Source organism: Phaeoacremonium minimum (assembly GCF_000392275.1).
Source record: "Phaeoacremonium minimum UCRPA7 unplaced genomic scaffold PA7_03_scaffold_149, whole genome shotgun sequence".
Classification (NCBI taxonomy): Eukaryota; Fungi; Ascomycota; class Sordariomycetes; order Togniniales; family Togniniaceae; genus Phaeoacremonium; species Phaeoacremonium minimum.
In genome coordinates, this window is record NW_006921056.1 from 123,997 (window position 1) to 143,318 (window position 19,322).

Consider the following 19,322-nt stretch of genomic DNA (forward strand, 5'->3'; position numbering starts at 1 on the left):
TCGGCTGGGTTGACGTTATTTGGCGGCACAGCAACACCCCGAAGCAGCAAACAAAGTAAGCCGTACACATTGATATGCGACTCATAATTCATTTCATAAGATATATCCATATATGTCACACCGGCTATGTATATAGTTCTTTGACAGCATCGATCACCTAGAGGCCCCATTCATAGCACTTGTATAAGCAACAACCGATACTCGTGAGGATGAATTGTATCTTCTGAAATGAGGATTGGGGTGGTTGGTCTGTGTAAGGGCAGTTTTCTATTTCTAGAGTTGCTACAATGGAAAGAAGAATCCGAGGAGTACATAATCCCCTAGACTGGGGTCATGCTGCTACGAGCAAACATAGTAGCTTGCAACTTTTTTTTAGAGACATTGTCTTGCCAGTGTGCTTTGGGCCTCTGACCCTTTATGACAGGACCCTCCAAAATCAACTCGTACAAGAACTCATGGGAGCTCGGAGTAGCGTTGTCAAACAGGAGAGCCTGGCTCACTATCGTTCGTATCGGGCATCCAGCCCGCAGGTCGTTCGCTTCCGCGCACAGTGAGTCCATATCCCAGCTTTTCGACCTTGAGCACAGATGTCCGTAGTGTTTGCAACTTCACCTGGTAGGACTTCCCACTCTGCTGGGGAAGCATCTCGTAGAAACTGCCGAGATCTTGCATGTCTGTGACGATGGTGCGCTGGGGACTGCCTTCGTCGGCCTGACCATCATATTGCAGAGATGACCCGGCCATGCGCCCGTTGAGGGCGGCGGTCGTAGTAGCAAATCGCATCATTTCACCTGAGAGGTCAAACACGCCCATTAGATAATCATCCTCGATCAGATGCACAATGGGATGCTCCAAGTCCATAGCCGCCCCGTCCTCGCCATTCTCGGGCAGTGAGAGATGATGCACAGCCTCTGTAGCCTCGGCATAGCTCATGAGATTCTGGTGGCGCAGGTAATGTGCGAATGTGAGCGCTTCGATGAGCTCTTCGACGCAGCTCATATTTCTCATATAGCGCCACCGGTTGATGCCCTGAACATCGCCGGCTATGCTTGAAAGTAGCTTGCGAACTTCAGCCAAACGAGACTGAATATCCGCGTTGAAGCCGTCTGGGAGATCTTGATGGATTCTTCGCACACTGATGAATCATAATGTTAGTCCTCGTGAAAAGCAGGCTGATCGGTCATGTTTATAGCTGTGTTCCTCACCGTTGTAATGTGAAGATACTATGAGATATCATCGTTAGTCGTATGTATCTCTCATCATAGGGGGTGGCAGCCTTGCATTTTCTTACTGAGAGCAGTAATGTCTCTTGACGCCTTGACGATCCTCTCTTTGCGGTCGTGGTGCTCATCTAACTCATCTCGAAAACGCTCAAACATGGGCGTGTAGGCGTTACGCACGATTTCCTTGGGTGGGGCTTTCTCTCGGTGCTCGAAGCGTTTCGCATTGCCTCGATGGTCTCTTTTCATTCCGCTCATCCTGTTTTTGCTGTTCCGAGTCCCCCTTTTTGATGCTGGACAGAGTTTGTAGGGTTGTGAGCGATGTTTGCCCGTTGGTTATTTCTTTTCGTTGGAAGACAGAAGTTAGTCGGCGGTCCCTACCTACCTACTAGGTTGGTAGTGGGTGCTAATTGGACCCCGCAATGCTGGGATATGTAGGTCTATAGGCTTGACTACTGCTAGGTGGTTTTTTCTGAATAATCAGGATCAAAGCCATCACATTTGTTACCTAAGAATATTTGAAAAGCATCAAGTGTAAATAGTCTATGATATACCTAGGTAAGTGATTAAGGAAGTGTGGTTGAGATATGATTGGGCAATGATGCAGGCATATCAAGGTTGCCTTCAGTTTTCGCTGACAGGAGTCACGTGGTTATTCTACAGCGGTCGTGATAGCATTTTGTTACGGCGGTGGCTGAAGCCTGTGGCTGGAGCAGCAACGCTGTCTTTGTGGAATTGTCAATGTGAACCTGGGTCTCAAATATCGCCGACCCACGAAGCAACATCACACCGGTGTCCTTCAATCTCTTTTGATGAGTTGCGTTGACTGAAGCATCTGAAGGTCAATTGTGCTCCGTGATCGAGGGCAAATATAACGGTCTGAGTCGGACGAGAGGATTCATGCGCTGCACGTGTCACTCACCTCTGGTCACTCACCTTGGAATCGCAAATGACTTTGATGGAAGCAATTTGAGTTGAACACGCAATTGGAGAAATGAGCGCAGCCACAGACCCACGCTCTGGCGCAAAAGTCGCCTCTTCGGTGGAAGTAGACGCACAGGTGTCCACCTCTCTGGTCTCGCGGCTCTTCAGCTCTCCTCTTCCGCTCTACATCTCGTCAACGCTGCTCCGAGTGGTGCTTCTGCTCTATGGCTTGTGGCAGGATGCCAACTCCCCCCTAAAGTACACTGACATCGACTATCTCGTCTTCACTGATGCCGCTCGGTACGTGGCCAGGGGCCAGAGCCCATATGCCCGAGAGACATATCGCTACACGCCTTTGCTCGCGTGGATGCTATTACCCACCACCGTGCAATCATCCTCAAAATGGGTGACAGTGGCCTGGTTCTCGTCCGGAAAGGTTCTGTTTGCCGTGGCAGATCTCGTTGCCGGATGGCTGATTGTCAAGGTCCTAACGATGAGATCTGGGAGCGGCCCTGGATCAAGGATGGACGCCCCGACTGCTAGGACATTTGCCGCCATATGGCTTTTGAACCCGATGGTAGCCACTATCAGCACGCGTGGGAGCTCAGAGGGTCTGCTGGGAGTGCTTGTGATGGCCCTTCTCTGGGCCGTCGCTTCTCGACGGACCACGCTTGCGGCATTCTTGTTGGGCTTCAGCGTGCACTTCAAGATTTATCCATTCATCTACGCTCCCGCTATCATATGGTGGATGGACGACGAAAGACTTGGCCTGACATCAAAGATAACTACCGGGCCAAAACAGAAACGAAATGAAACACCTTCTTTCCTCGAAGCTGCGCTTGGTTTCTTCAACACGGAAAGGATCAAGCTGGCTCTCGTCAGTCTTGCTACATTCATGGGGCTAAATCTCATCATGTTCATCAGGTAAGCTAGCCATCTCATCGTGAGTGTTCAGCACTAATTTGATCAGCTACGGGAAGCCATTCCTTGAACATACCTATTTCCACCATGTGACTCGAGTCGACCACCGGCACAACTTCAGCCCCTACAACATTCTCTTGTATCTGACTTCTGCCTATCCGAGCACCTCGACCCTCCGTATCGAGTCTATTGCATTTCTCCCGCAGCTTCTGCTCTCCTGCATTCTCGTCCCTCTTGTCATGGCGAAGAAGGACCTGCCCACCACCATGCTGGCGCAGACGTTCGCCTTCGTCACGTTCAACAAGGTGTGCACCAGCCAGGTATGTACTATAGCGCGGATACCCGTCTTGCCGCTCTCCTGCTTCATCAATGCCCCTCCAGAGACCATTGGCTGATAGTTTGGAACTGAAGTACTTCCTGTGGTATATGGTATTCCTTCCATTGTATCTGCCCAGCTCCAGCTTCCTGCGGAACAAGACACTGGGAGTCATTGCCGCTGCATTGTGGGTGGTGACCCAAGCGGCCTGGCTGCAGCAGGGTTTCGGGCTCGAGTTCTTGGGGCAGAGCACATATGTCCCTGGCTTGTGGCTGTCGTCGCTTGCCTTCTTCATAGTAAATTGCGGTATTCTAGGCTTGATCATTAGCGATGTGGCGGTTTCTCCAGCGATCTGATAGACATAGCGATCCATCTGATTTACATCGACTCGTTTGGCATTCAAAAGCGTTTGCAAATAGCATACAAGCAATGAGACCACTGCATATAATAACGTGGGTCATACATATACACAGACCAAGCAAGGCGGCGTTCACATTGGGTATTCGAGTAATGCAAAAGCAAGATCGGCCATAGACCTTCATTATCATCTAAGTTCGTCGACATGTGCAAGGCTATGTCGTGTATCGTCGCAATGGCAACTCATTACAAACACATATACCCACTTTACCCATCGGACATGGCTATCTACCTGGGTATGACCAAAAATGCAAACTGACCCCTACTGCTGGGGGAAGCCATCAAACCCATCCCTGATAGCCAGCTAGTCCACCCAACATTCACAAAGCAGTCCCGAAAAGCAACGCACATGACCCGCCCCCTTTTAGTGGCCGCAGATGTATCATGGCCAACACCAAAAACTCCTGATGATCTCGGCAAGGCAAGCAACTGACCCAAAGTCACTCTAGACTGCCCAAACGCCTTGCTGTTGGAAAAGCAAAATTCAAAACCCAATGATGTCCTGGTACTCCCCATCGCCCTCGTGACCTCATTAAGGCACCGCAACTCCGCCAGTCAGGTATTGGTAGTTGGACAGTTTCAATGACAGGACCCGACTGCGAGGAAATTCGGGACTAATGACCATTCTACCGTCCTTGTTTAAACCGAACTCGCCAAATGATTCGGATAGCTCTTCGAACCGAGCCTGTGGGCGGACTCGGTTCAGCTCCGCCACGATTGCATCACTCCATACACCCGAGCACCAGCCATCGCGAAGGAGGAAGTAGGGATTGAGTGGCGGGACAGGGGAGTCTATTAGAGATCATTAGTTGAGCTCGATATCGTAGATGGCAAGAGCTTCACTTACCTAGGTCGACGTAGCGGATACGGAGGTACTCCACTGCTTTCAGTTTCGCCAGAGAGCGGATGCCTGCAAGTACCAGCGCTTCAAAAGCATTGATAAAGTTCATGTCGGTAATGCCCGACCCGGACTCGTTCCAGTGCACCACATGACGACAGCAATTGCGTACCGTGAGATCGATGCTCTTCAATCGTGAATTGCGAGGATCCGCCAGTCTCGACGTTAGCTCGAAGAAGACCCGGCATACTCGTCCAGTATAGGAGAGATGCTCCAAACTCGAGGCAGCTTCTGCCAACCTGGTGCAGAAATGGAGCTTGTTGGACACTTTTAGGAAGTAAGGGGGGAAGGATAGTTCCCTTCGATATTCGACGCCTTCCAGGTTGACGCTGATGCTCGTCAAGCTTTTGGGTAGTTTCGGTAGAATCGTAGCCATGCTAAGATACGCCTTGGACTTGGCCTTGCTATAAGAACCATGCCACTCTTCCAGGTTGGGCAAGGCGGAGACGATGGAATCGAAATCGTCATCTGAGCGTATGAGATTCCACTGGCCCTTGCAAACCAATGTCCGAACTGATCTCATCTTTGGCATTGGCTTGAGATGCCCCTCATCTCGTAGATAGTGCCGTACCTTTGGTGCCTTCTTTCTCTCCCCTCCTTCCAACGTCAGGACGCAAACTTCGGGGAACGTTGTGCTGATGAAATAAAAGGCTTCTTCGAGAGAGCAGTTGTTCGTCGGTATGACATATGAAGCATTGCTCAGCCCGTCAAGCGAGATAGGAGGGATGACAGGCGGCATAATGGTGCCGTTTCTCGGTTGGAAGACGGCAAACCATATTTCGATGTGCTTCACATACTCGCGTAGATATGGATGTCTTGCAAAGTACACCAAGGCTTCGTTGATGGACTCTACTGTCGCCTTCAGCTTGATATGGCGGTACAGCCGCTCTTGGATCAGCACCCTCCACACGCTGCTCACCAATGCCAACGCCGACAACTCCTTTCTCCTCGAATGTCTGAGCGCCGTGCCCCAACTTCTGGTGACGCTCGGCATGCCTACCGAGCTCTTGGATGACGCCGATACCCTATATCCAAACAGATGGTCGAGTATGCATTCGTGAATCTCGGCGGGAAGGTCGTTTAGGTTCATGCCTAGGGACTCCTTGGGCTGATTGAGGGAGGCAGGAGGAAACTCGGGAGAGCCGTCGGAGTCGACGTCCATGCCGGCTGGGCAGCTGATACAGCGAATGTCGACATTTCCGTGCTCGGGCTGTGGAAAGGGAGTGCTGCTCGGCCGGGTGGGCGGCACAAAGTCCTGCAGGCGGACTTGATCGAGGTGCGGGCTGGAGGCACCGGGCGAGACGGGGTTGGAGGCGGTTGTCATGATAGAGGCCAACTCCACGGTTGCCTTTCCGGCATCTTCGTGGATTGACGGCGTGCGTTCGATGCTGGAACGCCGGGTGTCGATCGACAAAGGCCCGACATGGTGGTCGTCAGAGAACATGACTGCGGACCGCAGTGACATGGTGGTGATTGTATGTCGTCAATCCTCTGGTTCGAAATGCATGGCAGAAATGATAGCGTGCGAGAGACTGGCCGAAGAGATGTCGCAGAAATCGGCGAGGGCGGGCGTCAATGGTCAATGACGGGTTGGGCTGTGACAGCAGGCAGAATGGAAATCGAGTCTCGAGATGTCCGAAACGCGCGAGCGGGCGAGCTGAGGCGACGATACGTAAGGCAAACCCAACGGGACTGACAGAACAGAGTGATGCTGGACGCGGAGAATCGAAAGATACCCTGATGAGCCGGCACCGGGAGAGATGGGAGGTTCGTTGGACTTTTTGGGGCGTCGCGTGCTCGATGGATGTTGCAGGATCCCTGAGATCTCTGAGGCGGGGGATGCAGTCGGCGGTGCTGACTTGAGGGCAAAGGGTCGCAGATTGTAAGGGACGGACGGCAAAGTTGCAGCCAGTAGGTACAGTACACCAAGAGGTAGTAGTCGTGTAAGATTGGGACGACTCGCAGGGATTGGAGGTGGCTGCGAAGGAGTGCGCAGTCGGGTGATGGACTGGAATGCTGTTCGTCTGTCTGTCTGTATGTGTGTCGATTTGATTGCTCAACAAAGCGAAAGAAGTCGTCTGCCTTGCTCACTCGCTATGCTATGCTATTGTCCAGCGCTATACTCTAGACTAGACCAGACCAGTGGTGTGTGCCGAACAGGTGGAATACTCTTGCATGCACTGTACAGCACGCGATTCTCGGAAAGTGGTGCCGGATTCAATGCGCCTCGAAGCGCTATCCACTGCGGCTTGGGGTGCTCGTCGGCAAGAAGAATAAGAATGGCGGGAGTGAGGAGATCGGACGGATGTTGAGGGAAGACGCAGAGTCGTTGTCGTTATCAGGAGTCAGTCCTCTTGTCCTTTTCCTTGTGTCGCCGCTGCATGTATTGTATTGTATTGTATTGTATGTATGAATGGTGTTTATTGATGACGCTGAGTGGGTGGCTGAGGACGGACAGACAGACAATTTGCCGTCTGTGGTGTCTTGACTCTTGTGTCGTGCACGTATCGTGTATCGTGTATCATGTACCGTGTAGGAGAGGGGAAACCCTTTTTCGGGATGGCATTGGCAGGCACTTAACGACATTACCTCTGCTAGGAGCTACTGTAGAGGCCAATCTCCCAACTCTCATCATCTAATTTGGCATGGACTGCACAGCCGCGCACCTATTTTTTATCTTATGTAACATAACATAACATAGCAGCACATGACTGACATATTACGAAAATTACACTGGTGAAGCAAGGGAAGACGCCCAAGTCATGTAATCTTGCACCCCATCTCAATGCCCAGGCGCTGCCTTTGCTGTTCCTTCTCCCAAACAGAGTGTGCCCTGTGACGAGAACGGGGCGCGTCGTGACGGCCAGACGCGCACTCGAGTTTAATTGAATGCGTTAGTCAGTTCAGTCCACTTTGGGAGAACCCTCACGGCCGATGCTTTGACCATGCATGCAGCAAGTGATCATCGACGCCGCCTGATAGACACTAGATAAGCCTCTCTTTCCAAGGTTTCCTACAAAAAAAAGTGCGCAAGGAAGAGATCGCTGTCGGGCGTTCTGAGGAGTATGGAAAAGCGTCCCATGGCTCTAAATTTCTCTCCCACACTTGACCTACTCCTGTACCACATCTTGGAAAAGCTTAGATACATGAATCTTGTACCAGAGAGGCGCAATGACAGATATAGACGCCGAATCAGTAGTATACCTGATCTCAGCCACATCTCTGTCCATTCGCCATTGGCCTTTACTACTCATCTACTTGTCCTAGGGCTGTGAGGTTTGTCAATGTATCTCTCTCTGGCTGTACGGTGCATGCATGAAATAGCACGCTCCACCTCGGTAATGCAGTTGAAGGCGCGCCGTTAATTATGCTACGTGCAGAGTAAATGCCTACACTTACAGGACTCAATAGGGCATCACGCTGACTATACCACGGTATAACGGGCGAGAAACCCAAGTTGACGAAGAAGTCAACTCAGGAAGTAGCTATGTATTGCCCATGTGAGGAAAATATCGGACCGGGCCGAAGAATTACCCGCCTGCCACTGTATATATGCCTGTTCTGTGCAAGACAACAACCTGGGTGTGAATACTAAACGTAGACATTTCGAGCAAGGGGCTTTGCTATGATAGACATTGATAGAGTCGCCTTCGATCTAGCCCACAATGAAATTGGGCCGAGAACGTAGGCACATGAGAGTTGGCTCCGTGATCGTCAAGAAGTCAAGTAGACGACAAGGAGGGGCATGAGTCTAATATTCCGAGCCAAGTTCGACTCTGAGATAATTTTAGGAAAGCGCAATGTAGAAAGAGTCTAAGCTCAGACACTACAAACCTGTCGACGACAGCGGCCAGCTCTCTATACAGCAGCAGATCGTGGTAAGATAACACGAGCTGTGCGGGTGAAGCTGCTGAACTCCCACATCCCTGCTCACTCACTACGTAACACCTACAATGAAGAACGCGCGTCTCTCTGCTCCAGCACTGTCTCGGTTTCTTTAACACACCCACCGTGGGGCAGATCAAGGGAGCCGCTGTGTCAGCCCCCAGCTAAACACAGCTGCACTTTTGGAGGCAGTCCAACGACTCTAACCGATAGTGTAGAGTTCAATCCGGAAAGCATACCCTCCTCACCCCGAAATTCTGCGAGCCTACACGTCGCACAATGTCCGTGATATCCAAGGAAACAGAGTATTCACGTTGGAAAGCCTGCATAGTTTTGGTATGCTGGCGTAATGACACTACAAACACGTAACATCTCCAACTTGGATGCTATATCCCGGGATATTGTGCATCACGATTCGGTTCGCTATCGTGCTGGAGTATCTATACATATCGTCACAGAGTTGGAAACTTGCCTCTAAATACTTTCTGTACTTCACCTTGCGAGGCGTCGAATGCCTGTCTCTAAGCCTTCCGTAAGTCAGTGATACCATCGTCGATCATGCCTGGGCATCTCTTATGTCTTTGGCGATCCTCGGCTCTTGGCCATTGCTTCATGTAGAAAACACTTGGCTTGCGGACGGGTTGGGCGAATACTAAGACTCTTCAGTCTCAACTGTCTTGGTATGTACTTGACTTTTTTGGTTTGGTACATTGTAAGCAGTGTTCTGAGATACGTCTGTTGGCCTTCTCTCCAATTGACGAAACATGCCTGAAATTTCCGATTCGGCCATTGCTTCTGCAGCTTCGTCCTCTTTGGTGGTGTCCCTTGCGCTTGGCAGACCCAGTGCTTCCAGAAATCGGTTCAGAATCTCGTACCTCGCCCAGGGTGTTGGCGGTGGACTTGTTTCACCACGATGCTGCGGCGCCGAGACCCCTGTGTCGAGCAGCCACTCGCGCGGTTGGGGATCCCTGCCTTGTCCTGTGAAGCTGCTCGTCATCACTGTTTCGGCCCACAGTGGTCTGGTCACCCTTTGCATTCGAGTTTCGAGCCCTCAATGTGCTGTAACTCTGCTAGGCGAACTCCATTACCTAATTCCTCGCTTGATGCTCAGGAGAAGCGTCAATTGCCCGATCCTCTCTCGTCACTCGTTCGATTACAGCATTGTTGAACCCCTTCATCCTATATAGCCAGGCTGACCGAGAAGGAGATTGAAAAGCCCTGCCTCTACAATTTTGAATACGAGCTTATAGCTCTCTACCACAAGAGCCAAGTAATGAATTCCGAAATACACTGCCCAGAAGCGATTGCCGTGTGACTGCGAACGGTCCGCAGGACGCTTGGCCTTGGCGGTCGATCAGGAACCAGATTCACCAGCAGAGCGTGTCTGATGGGCAATCATCCATTTGAGCCTGTGTGTACATCAAGCACGGTAGCACAGGTGAGTTACGGGTACTGATAACGCCGATAGCTGCAGACATTCACGAGGGACCGACAGTACTCTCGCTGCGTTTGACCGAGATTCCCTTTGCTATAAATCTCAGTTTCTGTCCCGATTCTGAATTGTGACCAAGTTGATTATCTCTTTCAACTCCCATGCATTTTGGGGAAGAAGACAAGTCTCGGGTAGTGGAGGCTTTGCACTGAGGCTGTAACCCCGGATTTGATAATGCGTTTTTCATTATGAATGATATCTTTCCAGTCTGCGAGACTGTTTGTGTACAGTAACAAATCGTAAACAGAAGATCGAGGCAATTTGACAGCGCAGCCAAAGTACAGGGACCAAATGACACAAATCCCCCGTGGCTGTGGGGAAACAGGGGGGAGCCTCTTGTGATCTAGTTTGTTAGCTGCAGCAACCTGCGCAAGGGGAATCCAAATCAGTTGCCTCTTGTTCCTTCAACACTACCCAAAGAGACCAATTACACCCATTTACGCCGCATACTTGGCGGGAGCTGCCGACGTTCCTGCATGAGACGAGCCTCCTGGACAGTTACCAGTAATTCTGCGCTGGGTGTGGCCTTCCCAATGACAGCCCGCGCTGCCACCGCCAGCCATCTACTTCGAACGACAGATCCGGTCGGTGATCTGTCCAGGTCAAGCAATGCCGTTGGGTAAAAAGCCAACGGCTGTGATTCCTTTGTCGGCCGCGGCCAGCTTACCGAAACAAGACAGCTCGGAATCTGCGGAGAGCCACAGAGCTCGCGGCCAAGACAGTGTAACCCGCGAGAAGAAGCCAGCGACGGACCTGGCCCTGACGCTTCCAATATGTCTCTCACAGCATGATGTTAGGCGCTATGCTATGCGAGCTTAGGAATCTCTATATTTGAGAATCGAAAGCTACATTGCAGTCTGTATATGGTACAGGTACTACTATGCAGTATGGACGTTACACGGCGTCGTGCCCCCGGCCAGGGTCTTAGTCCCTGGTTTGGTGTTTGACTTGGCAGCGCCGCTGCGCGTACTTCTCCTACCCGCCTCCAGACGTCCCCGCCGAGACAACACAAGCCAAGACCAGACCACGCAACTCCTATTGCTCAACCCTCGCCCAGAAAGAGCCCATCTGGATTAGATGAGCCGTGCTAACTTTCCAGGACTATGCCTGGGCCCTGGAACTCTTCTTAGTGACAAAGCCTGGGGGCTTCATTTCTTGGCAATGGCCTCCCAGGAGTATCAGGGAGGACCAGTTTGGTGGTGCCTTGACAAATGTCGAGACCTTTGCTTTATCTTCTCGAGCCGCGCCGCTCTTCTTGTCCCCGGATATCTTCTTTTCTCCTCTTATTCCATTCTGGCTTTCCGCTGTGCTGGTTCTTGCTTCACGTTCCCTTCCCTTCACTTCACTTCTCTTGCTTTCTGGGTGTAGCAGGCTGGACACCGTCTCTTTCTCATATTTTCGCCCCTTTTCAACCCAGTCATTCTCTTCAGATTCAAGATCGTGAGCTAGTTCGCTCTTGAGATCATCTACCAATTCAGTCCTTCTTTCACATCTCGTCAGAAACTTTCAGAGCTGTAAACCGCAAATATGGCGCCTCTCTCGACTTTTCTCTCTGCTGCTCTGCTTCTGCCCCTGTTGGCCATAGCGGCTCCGGCTCCGGCCGCCAGCCCGGCCCCACGCCGGGGTGATCGCTTCCTCGGCGTGCCCATCGCCAACCCGGACGCAAACGACATCATCCCGAACAAGTTCATTGTGGTGTACAACAGCACGTTCTCCAGCGATGAGATCGATGCCCACCAGGCCAAGGTCATGACGACCGTCGCCAAGCGCAATATTGGCAAGAGGTCGCCCATTGACAACCGCTTCCTGTCCACCAGCGTCAACGCCATCAAGATCAACACCTGGCGAGCCATGTCGCTCGAGGCCGACGACAAGGACATGATTGACATGTTCAGCACGAGCGACGTGATCAGCTACATCGAGGCCGATGCCAAGGTGTCTCTCTCGGCGGCGCAGACCCAGCAAGGTGCTCCGTCTGGCCTGATTCGTCTGTCTAATGCTGCTGCTGGCGGCACCACTTATACCTTTGACAGCACTGCCGGCCAGGGTATCACGGCGTTCATCGTGGACACTGGCATTTTGACCACTCACAGCGAGTTCGAGGGCCGTGCGACTATGGCTGCGAACTTCGTCAACAACGTCGACACCGATGAGAACGGGCACGGGAGTCACGTCGCCGGTACCATTGGAGGAGCGACTTTTGGTGTGGCCAAGAATGTCAACCTGATGGGCGTCAAGGTGTTGGATGCTGATGGGGCTGGATCCAACTCCGGTGTCATCGCAGGCATGCAGTTCGGTAGGCAAATCTCGTCGTTTTTCATATAAAGGGGTAGACTAACACATTATTCGTAGTGGCCGAAACCGCCTCATCAAGTGGACTGTCAGGCAAAGCCGTCATGAACATGTCCCTCGGCGGCTCGCGCTCCAACGCCGTGAACGCCGCCATCAACCAGATCCGCGCGGCGGGCGTCGTGCCCGTCGTGGCCGCCGGCAACGAGAACCAGAACGCCGCCAACGACAGCCCCGCCTCGGCCACGGGCGCCATCACCGTCGGCGCCATCGACCAGACCACCGACGCCCGGGCCAGCTTCTCCAACTTCGGCAGCGTCGTCGACATCTTCGCGCCCGGCGTCGACGTCCTGTCCGTGGGCATCGCCAGCGACACCGACACCGAGACGCTGTCCGGCACGAGCATGGCCAGCCCGCACGTCGCCGGCCTGGCCGCCTACCTCATGGCGCTCGAGGGCATCACCGACGTGGACGCCGTCGCGGACAGGATCACCGAGCTCGCTGGCCAGACTGGCGCTCGCGTGAGGAACAATAGACGAGGCACGACGAGCCTGATTGCCAACAACGGCAACCAATAATCAGTGAAGAGAGTGAGACAGCCAGGTCTGGAGAATTGAGAGAGTGTCGGCTGCGGATGAAAACCGGGTTTTGCATATCATTTAGACGTTCTAGTGTGAATAATGGGGTTGCGATCAAGCGAATATATGGCGCCGCAAGAAGCGTCTTGATTTGTAGCAACACTGTATATAGGATAAACTTCGCACGTGTGAATACATTGCATACATGGCATTCCATCAAACGGGACATGAAGCATTCGTTGTGACATGCGCTCCTCTGGTCTGGGCAATGAATCGCCCTGAATGGCTCTCGGATTGGCACCTTGGAACATTCAGCATGACATGTCTGCAATCCACGATCGAACGTCTCTCAAAGGGGTGTTGAAAGAAGACCCTCGGCGCGTGCCCGGATTCCAGGCTACTTGCTCCTCCATCGATATCAGCACATCTTCGGCACAACTACAGTCATTGAAATGGACTGAATTGCAATTTGACATCCGTGCTAGCCCACATATCATGGCTGAAAGACTTGATACCGTACCACGCAATCGATGCTGCAGCATGGCCGACCGAAAGAACAATGTTGGAGGTATTAATAAAAGCTAAGGATCAGTACCTAATGATGGATTGGCCTCTGATCCGATACACGATTAATCTATTCGAACATCGGCTGGCGAGACGCTCTTGGTCTGCGAGGTCTTGCATATGTGCTTGGATATATGTACGATGATGACCGAAAATAATATTACAGCTCCTCATGTGGCACGCCACTGGGGATTGACGTTGCAATAGAGGCTGTAGTCTCATCCGAGAGGAATGTGCCTGGTTTGAGACCTTCAAACACCTTGTCAAATCGAGCACCCATCATCCAAGCCGTACCAATCTAGAATTCACGTCAGCACAAAATTTTGCATCCCACAATACGTAATGCAAACATACCATAAGCCCACCAATTAGCAATAGTACACCGAGGACAGCCGCTATTAACATGACTGCCTCAGAAGTCTCCATTGCGGGCGTTGCCGTCCGTGTCGCGTTCTTCTCGGCCTCAAGCTTCTTGATATCCTGAGTAGGGAATATGCTCTCGATGAACTGTTCGATCTATTGCAAATCAATTAGCTTGAGTGTCCGACCGCCGCCAGGACTACGATTCACGAACCTTGCCGCATTGGATGCTGATAGCCATATAGTGAGGGTCTCTCGGGTCGTTCTTCTGGTGTATCCTCCTGACGTACCTCCTGAAGACATCACAGACGACCCTGAGGTTCTGAGTTGACTCAGTCATCAATTGGCAGGCATCGCCCTTGGTGATCTTGATGTGAGAATGGAAGATGGCGGGATTCCTGAATACGAGTTCCAGTGTCGCAATGGCCATCGATTGCGGGATTGCGACGAAGTTGAACACGCTCTGATCCCGGATGCCTGCCATATAGAACAAGCACTCGTCCGCGCGCTTGAGCGCATTGAGCACGAGCTCGGAGCTGCAGTGTAGAGCCTTTTCCCTGTTCTCTGGCTTGAAAATGTCGTCCCACTTATCAACATACTTGCTCCACACCTCCTTGGGCCACCATGATCTCTTGTCTAGGTAGTCTTCGTGAACGTCGCGGATGATGTTGGTCTGCTGCAGGAACTGGCCCATGGACTCTGTCAACTCCGGACGGTTCTTGAGCTGGGGGTTGGCTAGGTTCGATTCGACAAAGAGGCGCGTAAGGCCCTCGCCCACCAGGCCGGCGACGTAATGGCAGTAGAGCTCGTACTCCTTGACGGTCATGACGCCGTGCTCGCCGTGCTCTGCCTTGAGGGCATAGTCGGCCATACCGTTCTCCATCTTGATGCAAATGTCCTTGATGACATCGTAGTATTGCTTCTTTGTCTTCTTTAGCTCAACAATGACATCGTCGAAATGGACGAGCAGCTCGCGGTCTTTCTCGTTGGGGCCGTTCTCGGTGAATGTCCAACCGTCAATCTCCATGTTGCTGTGGAAGTTGCGCAGCAGAGGCTCCTTCTTCTCGATGGGGATGGTCATGTCATCTTCGATGGTGTCTAGGCCACGAAGTACGAGGTAGAAGAGGGTGATAGGCATGAGGAGCTCCGGGTTGAGCTCCTGGATGACAGCAGCGAAGCTTCGCGACGTCAGGTCAAGGTAGCGGAAGCATGCTGACTCGGTGGGTGTCTCCTTGGCGGGATCTCGCCTGTGAACGGGCTCATGCCACAGCTTCCTGTAGGCGCATGTTAGATGGGAGAATGCGCTCCAATGGCGAGGCAATCGCATTGGGGAATAGCCTCATAGGGGGCAGGCTGCAGAGGGAGACAGGCCAGGAACATACCATTGTATGATGGAACGCAGCTGGTTCGGGTGGAATAGAAGGTAAAGAGCGGTCTTAGCGGCGCCCATCTTGACAGTCAGCCGGCGAGAAGTTCGCTTTCCTGCGGGTGTTGGCTGGTGATGGGAGAAAAAGTGAAGGGATCTCGGAGGCAGACGGTGTCGTTCGTTGACGTTTGGATGGGGCGCGCGTGGACAAATTTAATAAGGAGAGCGGCGGGCGGTGAGCTCTCTGATAATCCCCTAATGGGCCAGGAACCTGCAGCGGGCGGAGCGCAGAGAATTTAGGCCGGAGATTTGGGATGTGGCACATAAGGGCCAGGCCAACCAGCGCCCAGCCCCGCGGGCCCGCTACGTTTTAGCTCGTAAGTCTTACGGAGGAACCTGATGCTGGGGCACTGCGTTAGCTTGGCCTACCTAGGTAAAGTAGCTGGGTAGAAGCAAACCTTGGTATGTAGGGCAGGAGGGCTAGGGGGTCATTACGTCGTCGCTCTGGGGAAGGGCGGAAAGGAGGCTTGTTCAACGACATTGTGTATGGCTACCTGCGTAGATAGTAGCTATAACTACTCGTATCAGGACTGTGAATCGTTGGACATAAAGGAAGAACAACAACACTGCAAGATTGAGACATTCAAGCAAGCAACTGAATAGCTGGATGGTAGAAGAGATGTGCTTCTCTACAAGACCCTCTCGAAACACAATTGGTCGCTACCTCGACCCCTTTACTATTTCAATTGCAAGCTTCTCCATGACAGACAATGATACTTCAGGTATGCCTTTACAGCAGAAAAATGCGATCCACCAAGTGACATCCATCGGCCGCCAGATCCTTCCAATTCCATTTGCTGATCCTCGGGCGGGGGGTGCAAGTTTATCTTATCGTAAAGTCCGGTTTGGCAGCCGACAAGGCACCGGAGTTTTGGAACGGCTCGGAGAGTGGACATTGAAATCCAAAGCCGTGGTGACCTTGGCCTTTAGTGAAGACTTCTCCAAGGACTTATGACTACTGTACCTAGGTAAGTGGACTGCAGGAATCTCATATAGATAAGATAGACTAATACCCCGGATGGAGGATGCAAGGCACGAATACTACCCTATCATACTCAAGTATACATTACTCCAAACATTGGATGAGATGTTGGATGCAAGATGCAAGATGCAAGATAGCCCGCTACTGATATATGGATATATGTCGAGGTAGAAAGAATGATCAGTTGGCAGGTCTACTACACGCTTTCACTGATCATCCTGAGCTGCTATCTATGTAGCGCCCCTGGTGACGTCTCGATACTGTCTACCAATCCACAGTACTCTACTACTGCAACAGACGATGGTATCTTCGTCAAGTACAGCTGCTACGGTCATCAGAGCGGAGACGACTTGGATACCTGAAGTATGCTGCTGACTAGGGGTTTAAAACCGGTTGCACTCGCCTATGGTCCTTCATCCACAGAAATATTCGTCTATGTCCATGTACATGGCTTGTCGTAAGTCGCCTCGCTGTTTCTACAAAGGCAAGATGGAATATTGTTTAAGTCGGTATACGAGCCCCTGGTCGTGCGTCAAGACGGATTACTGCTAGATAGATAAATGATACATCGACTGATTCAACGGGCGGGCGACTGCAGCCGCGCATTGGTGGTATTTCTCGTATAACGTTGCCGCATGACGCCGCTCGGCAGCAAGCAACCTGCATGACGCTCTTTCTTCTCATATTATATCGATGCTGCTGAATGATGGCTTTTAGCTGCTTGAGAAGCAGCAGACGGATCTGGACTGGGTGTCAACACGAGTCGGCCACCGCCTCTCCACATCTCTTCAGTCCATTAAGCAGTCAAAGTCACGACTATGAAGCTAAGGCGTTATGATTTTCCACCGAGCTAATAACTAAGCAGTGAACTGTACTAGCGAGTCTGGCCAGTACGAAGAGACTGACTCCTCACTGAAAATAATCAAGAGCTTCATTAATAAGCTAAGACATTTATTTGGCATGACTCTACCAACCCCAACAGTAGGATATGGCATGGCATGGCATGTCGTGGCAACCGAAATGTCAAAAGATGACAGCTCTCTCACATTGCTGGGCCTCTACAGAACAACTAACGTTAGGAGGATCTTCATTGTGATGTGCAGTGGAGCACAACGACCTAACGCAACGCAATCAATGTCCAGGGTGTTGTCGGGTCCCCGAGACATTCTCATATCAGCGACACAAACATGCATGCTGCTGAGCTGTCGCTTGCCTCTCAATGGGCCAGGACATACCTAGGTATTTCACTTTCAAAACTGGAGGGCTACCCAGTAGAGTTTAATATTCTTTATGACTTTCATGGAACCTCGATACAATCTAACCAAGGGAAGGAGAAGTCGTAAGCATTACGAAGGTTTCGAACGGCGGCCACACCGTTCCTGAGTAGGTAGCACTTAGCACAGTACCCGTTTTGATTTGAACTCGTGTACCTGAGCAGGTCAACCTTGGAAGAAAAGGGTGTGTCTCTTGTGTCTGGCCACTTGCGTAGCCTCTCAGGTGTGTAACACGTATACGTCCTCAGGAGTCAGGACTGTCCTGCTGCCCAGATGGTGGCCCCTCTCGTCGATTTGCCCCTCCAATAGCGCCGGCGTTGTCCTCTCCTCGCTGGGGCCCGCACCCAAGTGCAGCAACTGCATTTGATAGTCTGCGCCTACTGCACCTAGGGATTGGAATCCAGCCCCATCCCTGGCTTCGTGTTTCTTTTTTAGACTGGAGTCGCCGTCTTGTCTGTCTGTCCTCTTAAATACGGCAGCTGGATCCATTCGTTTTCATCTTCCCCTTCACCGTCTCCGCCATTCCTGTCTGCCATATCAGTCTTCACAGCCTGTGTCGTGTCTGTCTTGTCTACCTACTACTGCCTCGAACAGTCCACTGAAGGCACACCCCGCGAAGGTCACAGCGCCCGCTCACCGCACTTACAAATCATATCCGTCCGTCGGTCAAACCCAGAGACTGTCACAATGGCTACCAACGGCACCAATGGCACAAAGGCGAACCGCTTCCTCATCTGGGGAGGCGAGGGATGGGTTGCTGGCCATCTCAAGGACATCCTCGAGAGCCAGGGCAAGGAGGTCTCCAGCACCACCATCCGCATGCAGGACCGCGAGGCCGTGCTCGCTGAGCTCGACAGGGTCAAGCCCACCCATGTCCTCAATGCCGCCGGCTGCACTGGCCGTCCCAATGTCGACTGGTGCGAGGACCACAAGGAGGAGACGATGCGATCCAACGTCATCGGCACCCTGAACCTGACCGACTGCTGCTACCTCAAGGGCATCCACTGCACCGTCTTTGCGACCGGCTGCATCTACCAGTACGACGATGCCCATCCCTGGGACGGTCCCGGCTACCTCGAGACCGACCCCGCCAACTTCAAGGGCAGCTTCTACTCCGAGACCAAGGGTCATGTTGAAGAGGTGAGTTTCCTTCCCCGAGTTATACTTCAAGCAGAGGCAATTGGCCTTCACGCTCCTCTTCAGAAGGTCGAGAATGAATCTGTACTAACCTGATGATGTCGCCGCATAGGTCATGAAGTTCTACAACAACTGCCTCATCCTCCGTCTCCGCATGCCCGTCTCCGACGACCTGCACTCGCGCAACTTCGTCACCAAGATCTCCAAGTACGAGCGCGTGGTTGACATCCCCAACAGCAACACGATCCTGCACGACCTGCTGCCCGCCTCCATCCTGATGGCCGAGCACAGCGACACGGGCGTCTTCAACTTCACCAACCCCGGCGCCATCTCCCACAACGAGGTGCTGACCCTCTTCCGCGACATTGTGCGCCCCGGCTTCACCTGGAAGAACTTCTCCCTCGAGGAGCAGGCCAAGGTCATCAAGGCCGGCCGCAGCAACTGCAAGCTCGACACCACCAAGCTCATCAAGAAGCTCAAGGAGTACAACTACGAGGTCCCCGAGATCCACGAGGCCTACAGGCAGTGCTTCGAGCGCATGAAGGCTGCCGGAACACAGTAAGAGGCTGATTTGTCTGCCCACTTTTTGTTAGAAGGAGCAAACGGACATTCGATAGACGCAACATGAATTGGCGATCG

The 19,322-nt window shown here is 52.3% G+C and overlaps 5 protein-coding genes across 5 annotated transcripts; 2 read left to right on the plus strand and 3 right to left on the minus strand.

Annotated features, from left to right (window-relative positions):
- Positions 1 to 477: 477 nt before the first annotated feature.
- Positions 478 to 1,447, minus strand: UCRPA7_2117 (putative translin-associated factor protein; the record flags this gene model as incomplete). Its single annotated transcript, XM_007914692.1, has 3 exons — positions 478 to 1,135; positions 1,206 to 1,223; positions 1,401 to 1,447. The coding sequence occupies 3 exons, from the start codon at positions 1,445 to 1,447 to the stop codon at positions 478 to 480; spliced, it is 723 nt and encodes a 240-aa protein (XP_007912883.1).
- Positions 1,448 to 4,330: 2,883 nt separating this feature from the next.
- UCRPA7_2118 (hypothetical protein) lies at positions 4,331 to 6,161 on the minus strand (the record flags this gene model as incomplete). Its single annotated transcript, XM_007914693.1, has 2 exons — positions 4,331 to 4,590; positions 4,646 to 6,161. 2 exons carry the CDS (start codon positions 6,159 to 6,161, stop codon positions 4,331 to 4,333), a joined length of 1,776 nt encoding a protein of 591 aa, XP_007912884.1.
- Positions 6,162 to 11,600: 5,439 nt separating this feature from the next.
- UCRPA7_2119 (putative serine protease protein) lies at positions 11,601 to 12,940 on the plus strand (the record flags this gene model as incomplete). Its single annotated transcript, XM_007914694.1, has 2 exons — positions 11,601 to 12,369; positions 12,426 to 12,940. The coding sequence occupies 2 exons, from the start codon at positions 11,601 to 11,603 to the stop codon at positions 12,938 to 12,940; spliced, it is 1,284 nt and encodes a 427-aa protein (XP_007912885.1).
- A 724-nt stretch (positions 12,941 to 13,664) lies between these two features.
- UCRPA7_2120 (putative squalene synthetase protein) lies at positions 13,665 to 15,314 on the minus strand (the record flags this gene model as incomplete). The annotated part of the gene is made up of 4 exons (XM_007914695.1): positions 13,665 to 13,802; positions 13,859 to 14,020; positions 14,079 to 15,138; positions 15,247 to 15,314. The coding sequence occupies 4 exons, from the start codon at positions 15,312 to 15,314 to the stop codon at positions 13,665 to 13,667; spliced, it is 1,428 nt and encodes a 475-aa protein (XP_007912886.1).
- A 2,919-nt stretch (positions 15,315 to 18,233) lies between these two features.
- UCRPA7_2121 (putative nad dependent epimerase dehydratase protein) lies at positions 18,234 to 19,245 on the plus strand (the record flags this gene model as incomplete). The annotated part of the gene is made up of 2 exons (XM_007914696.1): positions 18,234 to 18,686; positions 18,796 to 19,245. 2 exons carry the CDS (start codon positions 18,234 to 18,236, stop codon positions 19,243 to 19,245), a joined length of 903 nt encoding a protein of 300 aa, XP_007912887.1.
- Between the last annotated feature and the right edge of the window lie 77 nt (positions 19,246 to 19,322).